The following is a 17,299-nucleotide window of genomic DNA, read 5'->3' on the forward strand; positions in this document are numbered from 1 at the left end:
CGACTATATGATCAGATAGTGGAGGAGGTGGGGGATAAGCATGTAGTCTAGTTTATTACGGACAATGCGCGTGCATGTGTTTCTGCGGGCAGCAAGTTGATGGATAAGAGGAAGCATCTAGTATGGACCCCGTGTGCTGCACACAGCATCGATCTTATGTTAGAGGAAATCGGTGAGATCAAAATTGTGAAGGAGACTCTAGATGAAGCAAGGTTGGTGTCGAGATTTATATACAACCACTCGAAAATATTATTTCTGTTTAGAGAACACTCTAGGAAAAAAGAGATAATCAGGCCTGCCATAACCCGCTTTGCGACCGATTACTTAGCTGTGGACTCCATTCGACAATCTGAAGGTGCATTAAAGAGATTGTTTACTTGTGAAGAGTGGTTAAATGACCGCCTCTCGAAGTCCAGTACCGGTGTAAAAGTGGATAACATAATCTCAAATAGGCTGTTCTGGTCTCGATGTTCCAGTGTTGTAGAGGCCACTGCCCCTTTGGTCACGGTGTTAAGAATGGTGGATGCTGATAAGAAAGCTACCATGGGTATCCTTTATGAAGGTATTGAGAGGGCGAAATCAGCTATTGGGGAGAAGTGTAAATTTGCTAGCAAAGTGATCGAGATTATAAAAAAGAGGTGGAACACCAAATTCGGACGTCCAATTCATTATGCTGGTAAATATATATTTATATCATTACAATGTTTCAGTTTAAATCATTTTTTTATGAAATTGTAAATGTCATTTTTCTACCTATATATTTTTTAGGTTACTACTTCAACCCAAAATTTTTCTATTTGACACCTGAATAACCCCACAAGATTATGGAAGGGGTCAGATACATTATTGCAAGGTTGGAGAGAAGCCATCGAAACCAAGTAGCAGCAATACAAGAGGTATTATTTAATGTTTGGGTAAGAACTTCATTGAGTTGTTATATTTGTGAGGAATAATGCACTAAAACGTAATATATTTGTTTTAGCTTGCTATGTATAGGGATGCTATAGGATCCTTCGGAACTAGACTTGCCAGAAATTCTCGAACTATGATGGATCCAGGTTATCCCCTCGCTAATATTTTGTTTATTCATATATTTAATCTTATGAATTGTTCTTGCCCTTACAATGCTTTTTACATTTTAATCCAGCTGAATGGTGGGAGATATATGGTACTGATGCACCTCACCTAAAGAGGATAGCAATCAAGGTGCTCTCCCAAACATGTTCTGCTACTGGCTGTGAGTGCAACTGGAGTACGTTCCAATGGTTGCACACTACTAGAAGGAATCGACTCGCTTCTGAGAAGCTTCATAAACTAGTCTACGTTCATTATAATTTAAACCTCAGAGAGCGACAAATAAGAAGGAAGCTTGAAGACTATGGGCCGATAGATTTAGACACAATATTTGTCACAGACACAGCAGACCGATGGGTAGTCGAAGAGGAGGAGTCAGTATTGCACAAGAGAGCGTTCCTTGAGGCTATCGGTGATGAAGATATTGAAGAAACTGATGAGCGGCATGAAAGAGGAAGCAGCCAGCCAATGTATCCACAATATGTCGATGATATTGTACCTAATAAGGGAGAGTGGGAAGGGGGTCTAAGAGAAAATGAGAGAGATGATGATTCTGAGGCCACCCTATCCCAGCCATATTATTCACATATCGAGTCCCAACAGCAACAGTGTACGGATGAGCACGACAGTGCAGGTGAGCATGAAGGATGGACAAGCTTCGGGGATTTTGGACTGGGAACACAACAAAACACTAACACTCAGGGATTTGAGAATAGTCAGACGCCCTCTAATATCGATGATTCGTTTTTAGATCGAATCAATGAATTGTCAAACGAATTCAATCAATGGCACCAGCGTGACCAAGAAGAACAACAACGTCGTCTATCATTTTATTTTTAGATCGTATGTTATTAATTTTATGCTTTATTGTAGTCCATGTATGTTGATATACTTATTCCATGATAATTCTATGTTTATCCTTTTGTGTGATGTAAATTAAATGTTGAATAGCGGTTCATGCAGGGAAAGAACATATCAATATTCGCATATTCATCCAAAAACATGAAAATTCTTAATGGAGTACCCTCATTTTTTATTGAATTCCTAAAAAACAATATTTATAATGAATTTTAATAATTTTTTTGGATTTTTTTGAAGTTTTATTCTGACCGATTCACCCGATTCCGATCCGGACCGCCGATTCGCCGATCCGGATCGCCGATTCGCCGATCCGGATCGGTTTTTGAAAAGCCCGATCTGGGTCACCGATCCGGTTTTTAAACCATTGGGTGAGGGTAATAGGGCTTCAGACCTGTGGGTTTTTTTTAGAGAGAGAGAGATGAGAGAGACAATGCAGAAAGGGGAATTTTGTAACTTTAGGTATTAGAGAGAGAACGAAATTTTGGGAGAGAGGCGGTGATTTGAGATAGGGAGAGCGGTATAGCAGTAAAAAATAAAAGATAAGGAGATATTTTCCCTATGTACAGTTAGGATTGCTCACATCATGCCAAAATACTCATTGAATTTTTGGTTATTTTTCACAAAATCTTTTTGAGTGAAACGTGGGGTGTCCCATCTTTTTACTGGGGCACATCTAGCGATTTTTTTTTAAAAACATATTTCCAGTAAAAATAAATGACCAAAATGCTTCCAAATTTTTTAGGGATGTTCTAGTGAGTTTCCAATAAAAGATATATATATATATTTATTATTTTTTACTACAAAATGATTTATAGAATAAAAATTAAATATAAAACAGTCTGAGCTGTCAAATCAAGATGCGATTATTGAATGACCTTCTAATTGATCATCTTGACATCGAGATGTATGAATGTATAAAATAAAAGATTTTGAGTCCTAAAAATAGTGCATCTTGCAACACATTATCCAGACCATCTATTTTCAAGATTTTCACATGTTTATAGACTTACATGATTTAACCATTTTTGGAGTTTAAAATTTTATAACTAGATATGAAAATACATTTTTAGATAATCCTAAGAATATTTTACACCAAAAATACATGTTATGAAGTGCACCTTAATTGGATTGTTTAAGGTTGCAACCTTATAGAAACCGCACCCTTTAAAGAATGGATAGTTCAAATCTTTTACCCTACAAATCTCTTATGATTAATAACCTAGATTCAATCTCACTAAAAATGACGAACCTAAAGAAACTCTAGCCCATAGAAAAATTATAAATTGAGGACCCCTCTCTCATATTCTTTACACCTCTCATCTCTCTTCTCACTATACTCTCTCTCTCTCTCTCCAATATGGGGGTACATCCCACGTAAAGGGTTTCTCTCTCTCCCCAAAATCTTTCTCTCTCTCATACCATCTAAGGGGCCACGCCCCACATAGAGTTGGTTACAAGGGGGGGCCACACCCCACTTAGGTTATGAAGGGGGTTCTTGCACCATTCAAAGGTGCTGCATTGAGACCTTATCTTGTTTTTCCCAAGTTTCCTATGCTCTCAAGTTGTAGGGTTTTAGTCTTAATCTTTCTCATTCTTAGAAGATTTGAGATCGACCGTTGATCCGGCACTCTATTAGAAAAGGAGACTCGGTGTGAGGTGTACTAAGCATATTTGAGACAATCTGCGACATCTTTTACTTTGTGCTTTGTAGTATTTATTTCTTGTGTTTTTCTTATTCTCATAAGTATTATGTGCTTTGTGATTTCAATATCAAGTTTATGCGATTTTATTTGTATAATAAAAGAAAAGATTGTATACAATGAGATCATTTATCTTTAATATAAGGAGGTCACACTTATTGATAATCATTCCATATGAAATCTGATATCTTGGGAGTGTCACAAATTTCGAGAAAATTACTTTTGAACATTGAGCTTAGTCAATAAAATAAATGTAGCCACCTAAATTTATATCCATTCATCAAGATTAATTGTGACCATCTTATACCAAAAGCAAATGGTTTCTTTATTTACTTTTTCATAAAAGAATTGTTAAGTACCAGTTTGGAAGTACCCAAAATTGCAATATTGTTGGATTGTAATTCAAAAATCTTGTGAAAGAGATTTGAACCGTTTGGACAACCTCAAGATTTTGTTAGATTTTTAGATTGAAATGAAAAATACTGCAGTGTCAAGGCAAAAGTTACCGTAAAAAAAAAAATTCAAGTCTAAAAAAATTCAAGTCAGACTTGAATTATTTTTTATGAAAGTGCAGCTTTCTCATCCCTGTGCAAACCTCAACCCATGACCCAACAACTCCGTCAAACCTGAAAAACCCAAATCTACTCTCTCTCTCTGAATAAACAAAGCACTTTCATTTTCTCTCTCTAAAAAAACCAGAAAAGCTCAAGCCCCATCCATGGCAGTCCTAGACGTTATCTTTGTAAAGCCAAGACCCTTTATCTCTCTACAAAAGGCAAGTCTTTTCTTTCATACCACACCCATGGGAAGCCCATTCTCTTCATGGATAAGGAGAAGCTCGGGTTGCAAAAAAGCAGATACGCTCAAGCCCCATCTATGGCAGCCTTAGGTGGCTTTTTTGTAAGGCCAATGTCATTTCTCTCTCTAGAAAAGGCGAGCATTTTCTCTCATACCACACCAATGGGTTTGGATTGTACAAAACCAACTCAAGCCCCATGGCAGACCTAGGCAGCGTCTTTGTAAAGCCAATGTCCTTTCTCTCTCTACAAAAGGCGAGTATTTTATTTTATACCACACCTATAGGCTTGGGTTGTAAAAAACCAAAAAAGTTCAAGCCCCATCCATGGCAGACCTAGGCGGCCTCTTTGTAAAGCCAATGTGCCCTTTCTCTCTCTACAAAATGCAAGTCTTTTCTCTTATACCATACCCATGGGAAGCCCATTCTCTTCATGAATAAGGAGAAGCTCGGCTTGCAGGTTTGTTTATTGTATGGAAGCAAATTGTTTACTGCTGCGAGAGATACAGGAAAATCTTTTGGATTGGCAAGAGAATTTTGGAAGGGTAGAATGCGACTTTTCTTTTAATATATGAACTCCATCCAAACAGTCCAGCATAATAATAAAAAAAGATGGCAATGTTTATTAATTAAGGATAAAGAAACTTATGATTTTTTTCAATGTGAAGGTTTTTTTATTTGACATCCAAATTGGCCATAAAGTGGCAGTAATTGAGAGTACTTGGGATTCTTTGTGTTACATTTTGTTTATTCAATAAACGTTGTAATTAGTGGTGGCAAAAGGGAACCACTTTTATTTGTTTATTTCAAGAGAATTTTATTGTACGTGGACCATTGTGAGTTATCTAGTTGGTGCAAAATCAAAGATAAAAAAAAAAATTATACAAGATTATATTGTCCAACTTTCAATTAACACTCGAGCCTTATCCTATAATCTGATCTAACGGCTGAGTGCAAGGGTCACATATACTTTATATATGGGTGGGGTGACATCCAAAGCTGTCCTTACATTCTAAATAATCCCATTCCATGGTAGAAACATGGACTATCCTAACTGGCCCTAGAAACGTGCTACTCCATGTGTTTGTATCCCTTTGAACATTCTTAGATGGAGTTGAAACTTCTGATTTCATGGAATGATAACCATGGCGCACACTGCTATATAATTTTGTTCAGAGTCTTGTGAGGACACTGCTATATAATTTTGTTCAGAGTCTTGTGAGGATGGAGTTAGTGTAAGGTCCTGGCCACACCTCATATCTTGGCAGAAAAATGTAGATGGATGCAAATAGGTGGTCCATCTAAAAACAAGTGTAAGTAATGATTTAAATATTTTTTTAATATAATTATTATTTTTAGTTTTTAATTTTTTTTTTTTTTTTCTTATGTTCATTATCTCCATATTAAAGATTATATATTCTCTAAAACTTAGAATCAAATTATATTTAAAAAATAAATTTATTACTAAGCTTACATTTCTACAATATGCGGGCTGACCACATAGAAATCGTGTCCCTTTTTTTTAGTAGTGGGGTTTTACTTTATATTAAAATGCCTAGGCCTTACATTAACTTTTTTATGAAGTGGTTAGATGTGCATGCAATTTGTTTTTTTTTAATAAGTGGGTAGCATTTTTTCCCTAATAAATATACCAGAGAAATACCCCTTCCCATGAATAGCCGAGCAGACCAAACGTGGTTTTCTCTCTCTCTAAAGAACAATTCTAACTAAATAATAATAGGGTGCAGTGTCCATACGGATGCATCCGTAGGTGTAGAGGTAAGGTGTACCTTTAAATTTTATCATGGTATAAAATTTTGATGTAAAATGTTTTTAGGATTATCTCAAAATATATTTTTATATCTAACTATAAAATTTTAAATTTAAAAAATGATTAAAATCAAGTAGATCTATAAACGTATGAAAATCTTGCAAATGGACGGTGTAGATAATATATTGTAAAATGCATTATTTTTGAGACTTAAAATCTTATAGTCATACATCTCGATGTCGAGATGATAAATCAAAGGATTTTTGAACATTAAAACGACCTTTTTCGATGGATTTTTGAGGTGCATCTGTAGTTCTACATTATAAAATTACATCCATATATAAGATTTTTCCATAATAATATAGTATTATTTTTAGAAGTATAATTTAGTTAAGAACAACTTATGTGACACATGTGTGGCCATAAGGCTACACACACATACCAATATATCTCACTTGTTTGTGATGGTTAAATACCTTGATATGCCAAAATGTTTGCTCCATTTAAGGATTTGCCTTTTACAGGCATATCCTCGTCACGAAGCTTTTCACACGAATGTCGTTGTATACCATGACCAAAAACTCATATAGCTAGTTTTATCATGGATTTTTCATACTACCATAGTTTTTCTCTCATGACCTAAACATCAAAAGATTTAGATGTTCATAAGTCTCATTAAATTTATAGGCTTTGTCAAAAAGTCTGCAATCATAGTGACTGATGGTAAGTAATTTATTTTACTACATGCTCTATTTTTTAATTATGGAATGACGGCCTAATTATATAAAAAATAATAAAAATTAAAGGGGTAGTCGCCTATATCCAGCTTCAAATTCTTAATAACGTGCATAATCCTAATGGCACATGTAGTAGTATTGCCTGAATCCATATACTCGGTCTCCATAGTACACCGAGCTACACAACCTTGTTTCTTGCTTTATTAAAAAATGCATATACCTCCAAAGAGGAACACATATTTAGAAGTTGATTTTCTATCATCTAGGTCTCTTGCAAAGTCTACATCAGGATACCCACTAACCTCTAAATTAATAGCTTTGTTTTTTTAATATAACTGAGTATTTTTTGTAGGGAAAGTATAGAATGATACTATATACCTTTGATACAAGGTGATCACAATAATCTTGATCATTGAATGTGAAATTGAGTGGCTGCAATTATACTACAAATTTTCTGGAACTTTGTGACATATAACTACTATCAAATTTCACATCAAATGGTTGTAAGGAAATGTGACCACCTTGTATGAAAGGTAAATGGGCTCATTGTATACAATCCTTTTTTATTATGGCTTGTCAATTGGCCATCCCAATGTTACTCTAAAATTTATTTACAAGATTGCCTCAATAACTCAAGTCGAGTATTGTGCACAACATGACATATGTTATACATTCTACAGCTTGAGTATATTGAATTATTTTTATCTCAACTTTATCGCTATCACTTGATGAATACACTTTCTTTGATCATCTGAAGCTTTTGCAAATGGGTATCTCTTTAAACTTACAATTTATCATTCTAAATCTCATCAAAATTCTCTCTCAATAATTTTCTTGGGATAAATATAGGATCTAGAACTAGTACAAAGGAAGCTTTTCTCATGTCTTTCATCAAACTAAACCAAGATTTGGTATGGCTAATCATTTCAATATCATTTTTAGCTAACAAAATATCATATACATGTAAAATAAGACAATAAAATTACCCCCACTATTCCAAACATATAAAAAATGGTCTAACCTATTGGCTCCATAACCAATTTGTATGATTGCATTATAAAAGGTGAAATACCATTGCCTACAAAACTATTTTAGACCGTACCAATATTTCATGAATTTGTATATTTTGTTTTTTTGACATTTAATTACATATCTTTCTGGTTGCTTCATGTATATATCTTCCTTGGATTCTTCATTTAAGAAAGCTATTTTAACATCTTATTTAAATAATTGTAAATCATAATATGCAACTGATTGTAGAATAATCTTAATGGAAGTAACTTTAGCTATTGGAGAAGTGGTCTCTAAGTGATATATATCTTTCTTTTTGGTAAACTCTTTAGCTATCTAGCTTTGTATTTGTCCATGATCCATCCATTGGCATTAAGATTTGTTGTTTAGGATCCATTTGTAATTATTGACTTTTCTATCATTAGGAAGAGTAAGCAACTCCCAAACTTGATTCTTTTTAAATAAATATTGGGAACTTGGGCACAAATAAGTTCATGGTTTAGCATGAAACAAAAAAATTCACTTTAAATGAAAAATAGGAAAGTTGAGGAATAAAAAATTTTCAATAAGTTCCAGACATTGTAGCACTACTGTGCTTCAAACACGGGTTTGTTAAAGTGTTAGGGACTTATTTATTCTAGAAACATAAATTCCCCGAAGTAAACGCGCCCTTAGAGTACATCCTCATCAGCTTTGGGATGGAGATGATTATGGGTAGGTTGAGTTTTAACAGACAAGCTCAAAGCCCGAACCTCATTGATTTGAAGTTTTAAACAAGCCCAAGTCTGGAGGCCAAGGGATTGACTTGCTTAATCAGCTGCCTACACACGTAGGGTTGCCAACAAGCGGGGCTCATGCCAATCTAGACTTGACCCAGGCGAGGGCGAGGTCCAAACCCATATGATTTAAGCTCGTGTCGGAGACGCAACCCTCATGATAGGCCCGACCGATGGTCCTAGGGCCAGGCCATTATCCTATAATTCTACGCTAGAGCTAGAACTAGAGCATTTTTTCGATGCGCTTCCCCACTTTGGAAGTATTTGGGATTCTAAATTTTAAGGATGTAAGCTCTCGCTCATAGCCAACCTCAAAAAAGAAATAACAAAAATAGAAAAATTGAACACCATTTGTATACACTTCATGAAATTAAGAAAAGACCATCCAACTAGAAGAATCTAGGGATGGCAATGGACCTGGAACCGATCTGGAACCGACCTGGGACCCGTCGGGTATACTCAACACAGGTCAAGTATGGTTCTAGCATTTGGACTCGACAGGTCCGGTCCAAAACTTGGACCAAATACTATTTGGGTCCAGGTCTAAGTCCAGGCCTAGCTGGACCCGACACATACCCCGTAAACTGTTATAGATAAAATATTTTACTTCTCTATTCATTTGGGTGTATTAAGGATCCTATATAATTAAAACTAGTAGTCACCTTTAACTATTAAATAAATCACACGGCTTGAAATCTAATAGCAGGTGATTGTAATCTTGTTGCCAATAATACGGATATGTGATGGTGAAAAAAAGGGTAAAACAAAAAAAAACAAAAAAAAAAGCTCCAGTGATGGTGACAAAAAAAAAAACAAAAAAACTCATAGTTAGGGTTACAATGGGGTAGACTTAAAACTCGATAGGTACGAGTATAGTCCAATTTTTGGACCTGACGAGTCTGGTCCGGGTCCAAAACCTGGACCCGAATCTATTCAGGTCTGAGTCCGGGTGCGAGTCGGGTCCGGGTCCAACTGGACACCCGTTGCCACCCTAGAAGAATCCCAAAAATCAAATATAAAAATTTCTACCCGTTGCCACCCTAGAAGAATCCCAAAAATCAAATATAAAAATTTCTACGAAGCAGCCCACGAGTTTGTACACAATGTGCTCCACGAACACCACGCAATACTTACTTTTTCTAATGTTCGTAAAAGTCAAGACGAAAGTAAGGTCCACATGCTAAAAGTAAACAATAGTTGGCTCGCATCCTTCTCGAGTCTTCCAAACCTAGACAACTCATACTTAGTTTCTTGGTATTTTTTCTTTTCATAACAAAAACTCCAAAATAACTCTATTTTCATTTTAAATGTTGTACCAGAAAATCCATTGCAATGATGCACTTGGGAGTATAGTATATTTCTACTCCCTCAGTCAGATGACCCACTTGAGAGATTTCTTTTCAATATGAAATTTTAAGAATCATCTAAGGATTACTAGATGATTATTTTAAAACAAAAATTTAAAATTTGAGTTTTCTAATAGTTATATTTCACCTTTTAAAAATTGAACGGTTTCTATTTAATTTTAAGACATTATTTTTTTTGGAGGGCCTAGATGGTGGAATTAGGAATTTTTTTTGGTTGAAGTTAATATATATGTAGTAAAAAGTTTATTTAGAGCCGATGCTCTAAACAATCAAATTAGGGCCCACCTCAAAAATTTCACTAGAAGAAGTTGTTTTGGATGTCCAAATATTCTCAAATTGATCATCTCGACATCAAGATACATGGACATGAGAAAAGAAATGGATTTCAAGTTTTGAAAGCAGTGACTCTTGTAACACATTTTTGGACCGTCAATTTTCAAGATTTTCATAGATATGCTTGATCTACACTATTTTTGAAACTTTAAATTTTATAATTAACGATGAAAATATATTTTAAGGCTATCACATAGATTTTAAGTATTGAAACCACATTTTTCAACATTATTTGAAGGTGTGTTTTACTTTGATTGATTAGAGCTTAACTCTCTACAAAGTTATATCCCCAAAATTTGGGGCTCTAAAATTAATCATTAGTTGGTTTTAACCCGAGGAAGTAAATGAACACTATACTTCGCGGGTGTAAAATATTTTTTGGCCTTAAAAATGGGAAAATTTTGTATAGAGCCAAGGCTCTAAACAATCAAATTGGAGCCTACCACAAAAATTTCATTAGAAGAGGTTGTTTTGATGTTCAAATATTCTCAAATTGATCATCTTAACATCAAAATGTATGGACATCAAAAAAAAAAAAAATAAGATTTTTAGTTTTGAAAGCTTTAAACATTATAAATAAAGATGAAACTATATTTCAAGGCTATCACAAAGATTTTCAGTATTAAAACCACATTTTTCAACTTTATATAAAAAAAAGTAGATTTTAAATTTTGAAAAGTTTAAATATTATAAATAAAAATGAAACTATATTTTAGGGCTATCACAAAGATTTTCAGTATTGAAACCTCATTTTTTAACTTTATTTGAAGAGAGGCTCTAATTTGATTGTTTGGAGCTTAGGCACTATACGAACCGCATCCCTTAGAAATTGAGGCCTGTATTTTTTGTGTTTTGGTTCAATAGAAAAACCAAGAGAGAGAAGGAGAAGAGAGTAGAGAGGGAGGATTATGTTAGAGAGAGAAATAGCGCGGTTTTAATAAACCGCTTTTACCCCGATTCCTGGTTTTAGAGTCTGCTTGTCGTTTTTCAGCGGTTTTGCAGATCCCACAAAACCATTGGTCCAAGGTGACGAGTTTGCAGATCACCTCAAGGTAGCGAAGGATTGCAATCCAAGTGCCTGTAACAAAGGTCAGATTCCCAATCTCTCTCTTATTTTGTTAGGTTTTCGAGCTTTAGTTCTCTCACTTCACTTTCGTTTCGTTTGCCTAGGGTTTGGTTTCTCTCTTTCACTTCCATTTCCTAGTAAATTGCTTCTCTCTCTGTGTATATTATTTGATTCTGGTTTGAATCTGTTCTTTTTTATTTCTGATGACAGGATCCGTGCTATAAACCCTGTTTCCAGAATGACTCATATCCTTTAATGGAAATTGGTTCTTGATCAATCTCTGTTACTGCCTTTTCAGGGGTTTTGAGCTGTTTCTTTTCTCTCTGTTACACTTTTTTTGCGCTTTTTTTCTTCGTTTTTGTTGCCTGATTCACTGGATATAGTGCTATGAAAGATGGTTGTGGGCCTTAATTTCAGAGTTTACGCGGTAATCAGAGAGAGAAAGATAGAGAGAGGGCTCAGGCCAGGAAGCCCCAAGGCAAGGGTAAAGATGATGGATTGACCCCTGAACAACGCCGAGAGAGGTAACAAAATCAATATCATCTTCATCATAATCAGAGCCTTATCCCAACTACTCGCTGTCGGCCACACGAATCCTGTATCAAGGGTCATACCCTCAGTAACACAATTGATATAGCAATTCTCATTTCATACCCTAAATAAATAATATCTAAGTTATTTGTATTGCAATGTATTTTGTATGAATTTTTGTTTTTTAAATAAATTGTACTGCACTGATAGCTTTGGTTTCAGATCCAAATTTCGATTTCCTTTATTTTTAGGGCTTTATGATTCAATTATTTGTAAATTTGGTTTTGATTGCTCTTGAATGTGAGGGTTCCTGTGTTTCTTCCATTCTTTTTTAACCATTATTTGTCTTTTTTTCTTAATGCAACGTTTTCTGTGTTTTTATTTGACCATTACTTGTTTTATTTCTTGATGCAACGTTTTCTGTGTTTTGTAATCAGGGATGCAAAAGCACTTCAAGAGAAACAAGCGAAGAAAGCAGAACAAGCTGCAGGGGGTGGTAATAGTGGGAAAAGCGGTAACAAGAAGTAGCAGGTTTTGGGGAACAATGTCAATTAGCTGTGGTCCTAGATATTGGCTCTATTGTCACGTGCATCCTGTGTTTTTGTTGGGTCTTCGTTGTTAAATGTTGTGTTCTCAGTTCCTCTGTGAATCCAGCAATGTAAACTAATAACTTCTCTTCTAAGTAGCTTATATGATTTATGCCATTTTTCTGTGTTTTTTTTCTCCCCTCCCCTGCATTGCTTATGCAAATTACAGCTTTTACTTCTTTATTGTTGAGAAGAACACCACTGCCATTATTTGATTGTTTAATTGTGAACACATCCTGCGTGTACTTTTTAATTATTTCTCATTTCTTATACATTATGGGAATGTGCTTCATATGTATTTCCTATAGTTTTCTAATTTTTGTTATTTTTTAGTAAAATTTAGGTTTCAGATAATGAGAATGAAGTAGATTTATCTCTTTTTCAAAAAAAAAAAAAGCATACGTGAAGTATGCCTCTGTTGTTCTAGACAGAGAGCCATACAAATTGGTCTAGACCAATGGAGAGATATATTCAAGAGTTTATGGAAAGAGAAAAATGATATACAAGTTTGTCAGTCGCACTAGAGAAATATAGTCCCTCATAGGAGGATCTTCATAGCCCAGTCCCCATATTGTGAGCCCTATGTGTACTTCCCTATGACAGTATGCAAAGAAATGTGTCCTAGCTAAGTATGAATGATCTCCATGAGATTGACCCCACCTAATTGAACATGTCTCCCTCAATAATCAGCTTTCTCTGATGATAAACTGACGTTTATGAGAAGATTATAGCTTCTGCCGCTGTCAAATTGTAGAATTTGGCTAGGCCTAAGATTATCTTACATAGAATCCCAGGTCTATCCCTAAGATGCCCTTAAATCTGATACAAGGGTTTCAAAGCGAGCTTCCTTCTCTTATAGCTTCATGAGATGATCTCTAGTGCAGAATGAGGCACAATGTATGGTCTTTGTTGTGAGCTGCCATCCGCTTATCTCCAATAAGATCAACTTATCTCTAACAGGGTCCTACATTCTAACACCCCGAAGCTCCTCCTCAACACAAACCATGGGGTGTCACTTTATGTGAGAACCGCAAAGCTTGAATTTGCTCATTCTTTCTTGTTCCTGTCCTTCTAAATGTGGTGATTGCAGTGAAGCATATATTCCAAATGGCCTTGCCTCTCCAGAAAGCTATTGGAGATGACCAACACGCTATCCAGAAAATTACACCAGAACACTCTATTCAGAAAATTACTCCAGACTTCTGTAAGTACTCCCGTAAGCTCCCATGCAAATAACAAATTTTGCAAACCTAGTCTCTCGATACTGCAAGTGGTCCCTGTTGATTGTGCTATTGAGCACCAGTAGCATGCAAAAGAGAGCTCTTAGAGGGTCTGGTAAATGCCTGCACCTGGTGGAGCACGTTGGGAATCTCTAGCCACTTGAAGGGGTGTGTTCACAATTTAAGCTAGTGTGGAATTTGACCACTCCAATTCACAATTTGGATAGGAGTGTCCAAAATTTAGTTGCATGCACTCATTAGTGCACCCATTAGTTTTCAGAAATTTGGATACAGATATTAAATTTGTTTTGTTAATTGTGGTTGTATATTGACTTCATATTTAATGAATACTCCACATTCTCACATTCTCACATTTATGCACTTGTTGTTCTCAAGGTGATCATTGCATTAGGTCAGAGACCAACATGTCTTTGTATCAAAGGTATAAAATGTTTGATGTCATCTTCATCCATGCATACATGAAAAGTTTTATTGTGTAACCTCTCAAAGCCTTCTTTTGTGTCCTCTTTTGCTTAGGTCTAACAGAGGGATGGGTATTGGACCCCCTACTAATGAGGTATATTCACCATTGGGATAACTTAAAAAAATTTCAAAGAGACTTCATGGATGCCAAATAAATATAACACTTACTGCTTCACGAGATTGATCTTAATCATAAAAGTCGAAATAATTTTTCTTCTTTTAATCTTGGATTTGAGTTATTGCATATGCTGTATTCAAAACAGTGAACTTTGGTGTCTAATATGTCTCACATATTGAAGTACCTAATATGGTTCATCTCTAGAAATACAGCTTCAAATAGGGCCTTCAATACTTTCCTTTCTGTCACTTCCAAAGTTCTGTTGTTCCTTTTTATTGTTGTTTTTGGTAATATTATTTTATATACTTCCCTTAGTTCTTTTGGCAGGTTGAAACAAATCAAGTTTTCTTAGCATTTTTGGGCTTTGGTTGACCAGGATTAGCAATTTGACATTTTGAAGAAGAGAATTTGTTTTTATTGTTATTAAGAGGAAGTTTCAGCAAAGAGTTTGTAATATTTCAAGGATACTTTGGGAAAAAATATTACAAGGTTGTGATTATGGTTTGGTGCAACTGTACCCATTCTGATGGTTGATTCTTTCACAGTATAGTCTCATCCCAATCCAAGCTACAAGGGTATTTGATTTGAATTTAGTGTCCAAATCATCTCATCCAATCCAAGCTATAAGGGTAATCGATTTGAATTCAGACTCCAAATTAACAAATTGTAAAAAAGTTGGCTGCTTTAGCCTTTAGATTATTCTATTCCTTTTTTTTTTTGGGCAGTTCTGCATTAGAAGGGGATATTTTTCTATGATAGGAATGAAATTCAAGACATTATGTTGTGGCAGCCTGCCACCTTGACCACCTAACTTTGTGCTTGTACTTGCCTTGAAATGTTTGCCTGGAAGTACAAACCAACTACGACTCCTTGAAATATAGTTTGTGCATGTGCAAGAATTAGAGTCACGGAGAGGTTATACTTGAGTTTTCTCTCACGGAGAGGTTATACTTGAATTTTCTCTTTGTAATCATGGGGAGTGAACTCTTGCAAGTTGTGATTATGTTCTCTCAAGTTCATTATATGTCAAGATTATTATTTTTATAAGTAAATAATCTTTTGCTCAATCTATTTTTGGGTTGTTCAGTGGTAAGATCCGAACTTGCAACATTGTGTTACAAAAATCAACACTTTATCTGAGCAAGACTGAATTATGTGATCTAGAGAAGGCCCTATCTTCAGATTTACTCTTTGTGAAGTATCCCTTTGGTTGGGTAACGTTTGGAATCCCGTTTCGCAAATCAGGGGCATAACACCTCAATATCCATTTCTCAATTCCTGAAGATAGCTACTAGATAGAATGGATTCATGAAGATAGCTACTAGTTGGTCCATTCTATCCTGTTAAGTTGCTCATTTTCTTGAAGTAAGTTCTTGCTTACTATTTCTTGCTAAACCACCTATAGCAGCCACATCACAATGTGCTTATTTCCATACTTTCGCACACCCCAGACCAAGGAAACCTAGAAAACCATTAAAACCCCCCAAAATTGGTGTTCATGTCGTGAGGGGCACCTAGATTGTTAGAGTCAGGATGGTTAGGAATCTGAACACCCCTCCATTAATCTTTGTTCTAAAAGCAACCCACATATATTAGGATTGAAGTACTCCATTCACAGCAGGCTTGGACCTACTTGGGTACATAGTCCAACCTAATTGTATTTCAAATTTTCTAGTTAGGAACCCCACCAAACTAACCTTGTCCTAGAGATATAGGTCAGATTTTCAAGTATTTTTCAGTGGTGTATTGCATATTGAAGTCCAGAAAATGTCCTTTAGTCAATTGAACATTCATTTTTTGTCCTAATTTGAAGATAATGGAGGAAACTAAAAGTGTCCTTTTATCTAACTTTGACATAAAGGATTTACTAGATTTTGAAATGATATTTAGATCAAAATAGGAAGAAAGAAAACATTTTAGTATTGACACAAGCTCACTATATTGAGAACAACTCTATAAATTGAGTGTAGGGTTGGCAATGGACCCAAACCCGACCGGTCCTCGTCGGGTATACCGGCACGGGTTCGAGTACGGGTCCAACATTTGGACCTAGCGGGTTGGGTTCAGGTCCAAAACCTGGACCTGAACACTATTCGGATCTGAATCCGGATCCAGTTGGACCTGGCTTGTACTCAACCTGTACCCGTAAACTGTTGAAGATAAAATTCTTCACGCCATGTTCGTTAAGGTGTATTAATGATTGTATACAATAAGAACTCGTAGTCATCTTTAGCTATTAAAAGACGAATCAAACGACTTGAAATCTAATGGCGGGTGATTGTGATTTGTTGAAAATAATATGGATAGATGATGGTAAAACAAGGGCAAACAAAAAAAAAGAAAACAGAAGCCCATGGTGAGGGTGGTAATGGACCTAGCCAGACCCAGGACCTGATGGGTACATATATAGGTACAACTTTTGGAACTGATGAGTCGGATCCAGGACCAACACCTGGACCCAAATACTATTCGGGGTTAGGTTCGGGTCCAAACGGACCCAACCCATACCCGAACTGTTGCTACCCCTAGTTTAGTGATAATAAGCCAATTTCTATGTCGTTCATATGTAGTAATTGATATTTTAATGTATGCAATGAGCAGCACAGGGCCTTATATTTCATATGTAGTAAGATACTTAATAGATATACAAGTTTCCCTGGTAGAGAGCCTTGGGAATCAATCTCTCATATGTCAAAATACTTGAAACGATTATCAATTATTGTGTATATTACGTGGGTTATCCCAAGGTGTTGGCAAATATAACAATGCAAATTGGAATATGGCAGTCCAAGACTCACTATTAACATCATGATGGATATTTACATTAGTAGATGGTGCGGTATCATCAAGGTCAATTAAAGAAATTGT

General features: G+C 35.6%; 1 protein-coding gene and 2 long non-coding RNA genes across 5 annotated transcripts; all 3 read left to right on the forward strand.

Moving 5' to 3' along the window:
* The first annotated feature begins 817 nt into the window (after positions 1–817).
* On the forward strand, positions 818–1,380 carry LOC148781773 (uncharacterized). Its single transcript, XR_016058095.1, has 3 exons — positions 818–896; positions 983–1,058; positions 1,148–1,380. It is a non-coding gene; the product is annotated as an uncharacterized LOC148781773 (long non-coding RNA).
* Positions 1,381–11,320: 9,940 nt separating this feature from the next.
* Positions 11,321–12,727, forward strand: LOC18429957 (uncharacterized). 2 transcript variants are annotated; one of them, XM_088870836.1, is made up of 4 exons: positions 11,321–11,515; positions 11,703–11,736; positions 11,916–12,016; positions 12,461–12,727. In XM_088870836.1, the coding sequence occupies exons 2-4, from the start codon at positions 11,731–11,733 to the stop codon at positions 12,549–12,551; spliced, it is 198 nt and encodes a 65-aa protein (XP_088726962.1). In that variant the 5' UTR covers positions 11,321–11,515; positions 11,703–11,730; the 3' UTR covers positions 12,552–12,727. The 2 variants fall into 2 exon arrangements, with proteins under 2 accessions (XP_088726962.1, XP_088726963.1); XM_088870837.1 differs by having other exon boundaries at positions 11,445–11,597.
* On the forward strand, positions 12,545–14,943 carry LOC148781774 (uncharacterized). 2 transcript variants are annotated; one of them, XR_016058524.1, is made up of 4 exons: positions 12,545–13,814; positions 14,227–14,272; positions 14,368–14,407; positions 14,747–14,943. It is a non-coding gene; the product is annotated as an uncharacterized LOC148781774 (long non-coding RNA). The 2 variants fall into 2 exon arrangements; XR_016058525.1 differs by having other exon boundaries at positions 14,759–14,943.
* Positions 14,944–17,299: the final 2,356 nt, after the last annotated feature.

This window comes from Amborella trichopoda, chromosome 6 (assembly GCF_054954075.1).
Source record: "Amborella trichopoda isolate Santa Cruz 75 chromosome 6, AtrichopodaSantaCruz75HAP2 v2.0, whole genome shotgun sequence".
Taxonomy (NCBI): Eukaryota; Viridiplantae; Streptophyta; class Magnoliopsida; order Amborellales; family Amborellaceae; genus Amborella; species Amborella trichopoda.

Coding starts and splice junctions, on each gene's coding strand:
- LOC18429957 (XM_088870836.1), top strand. Junction 12,017..12,460: donor CCTGAACAACGCCGAGAGAG/GTAACAAAATCA, acceptor TTTTGTAATCAG/GGATGCAAAAGCACTTCAAG.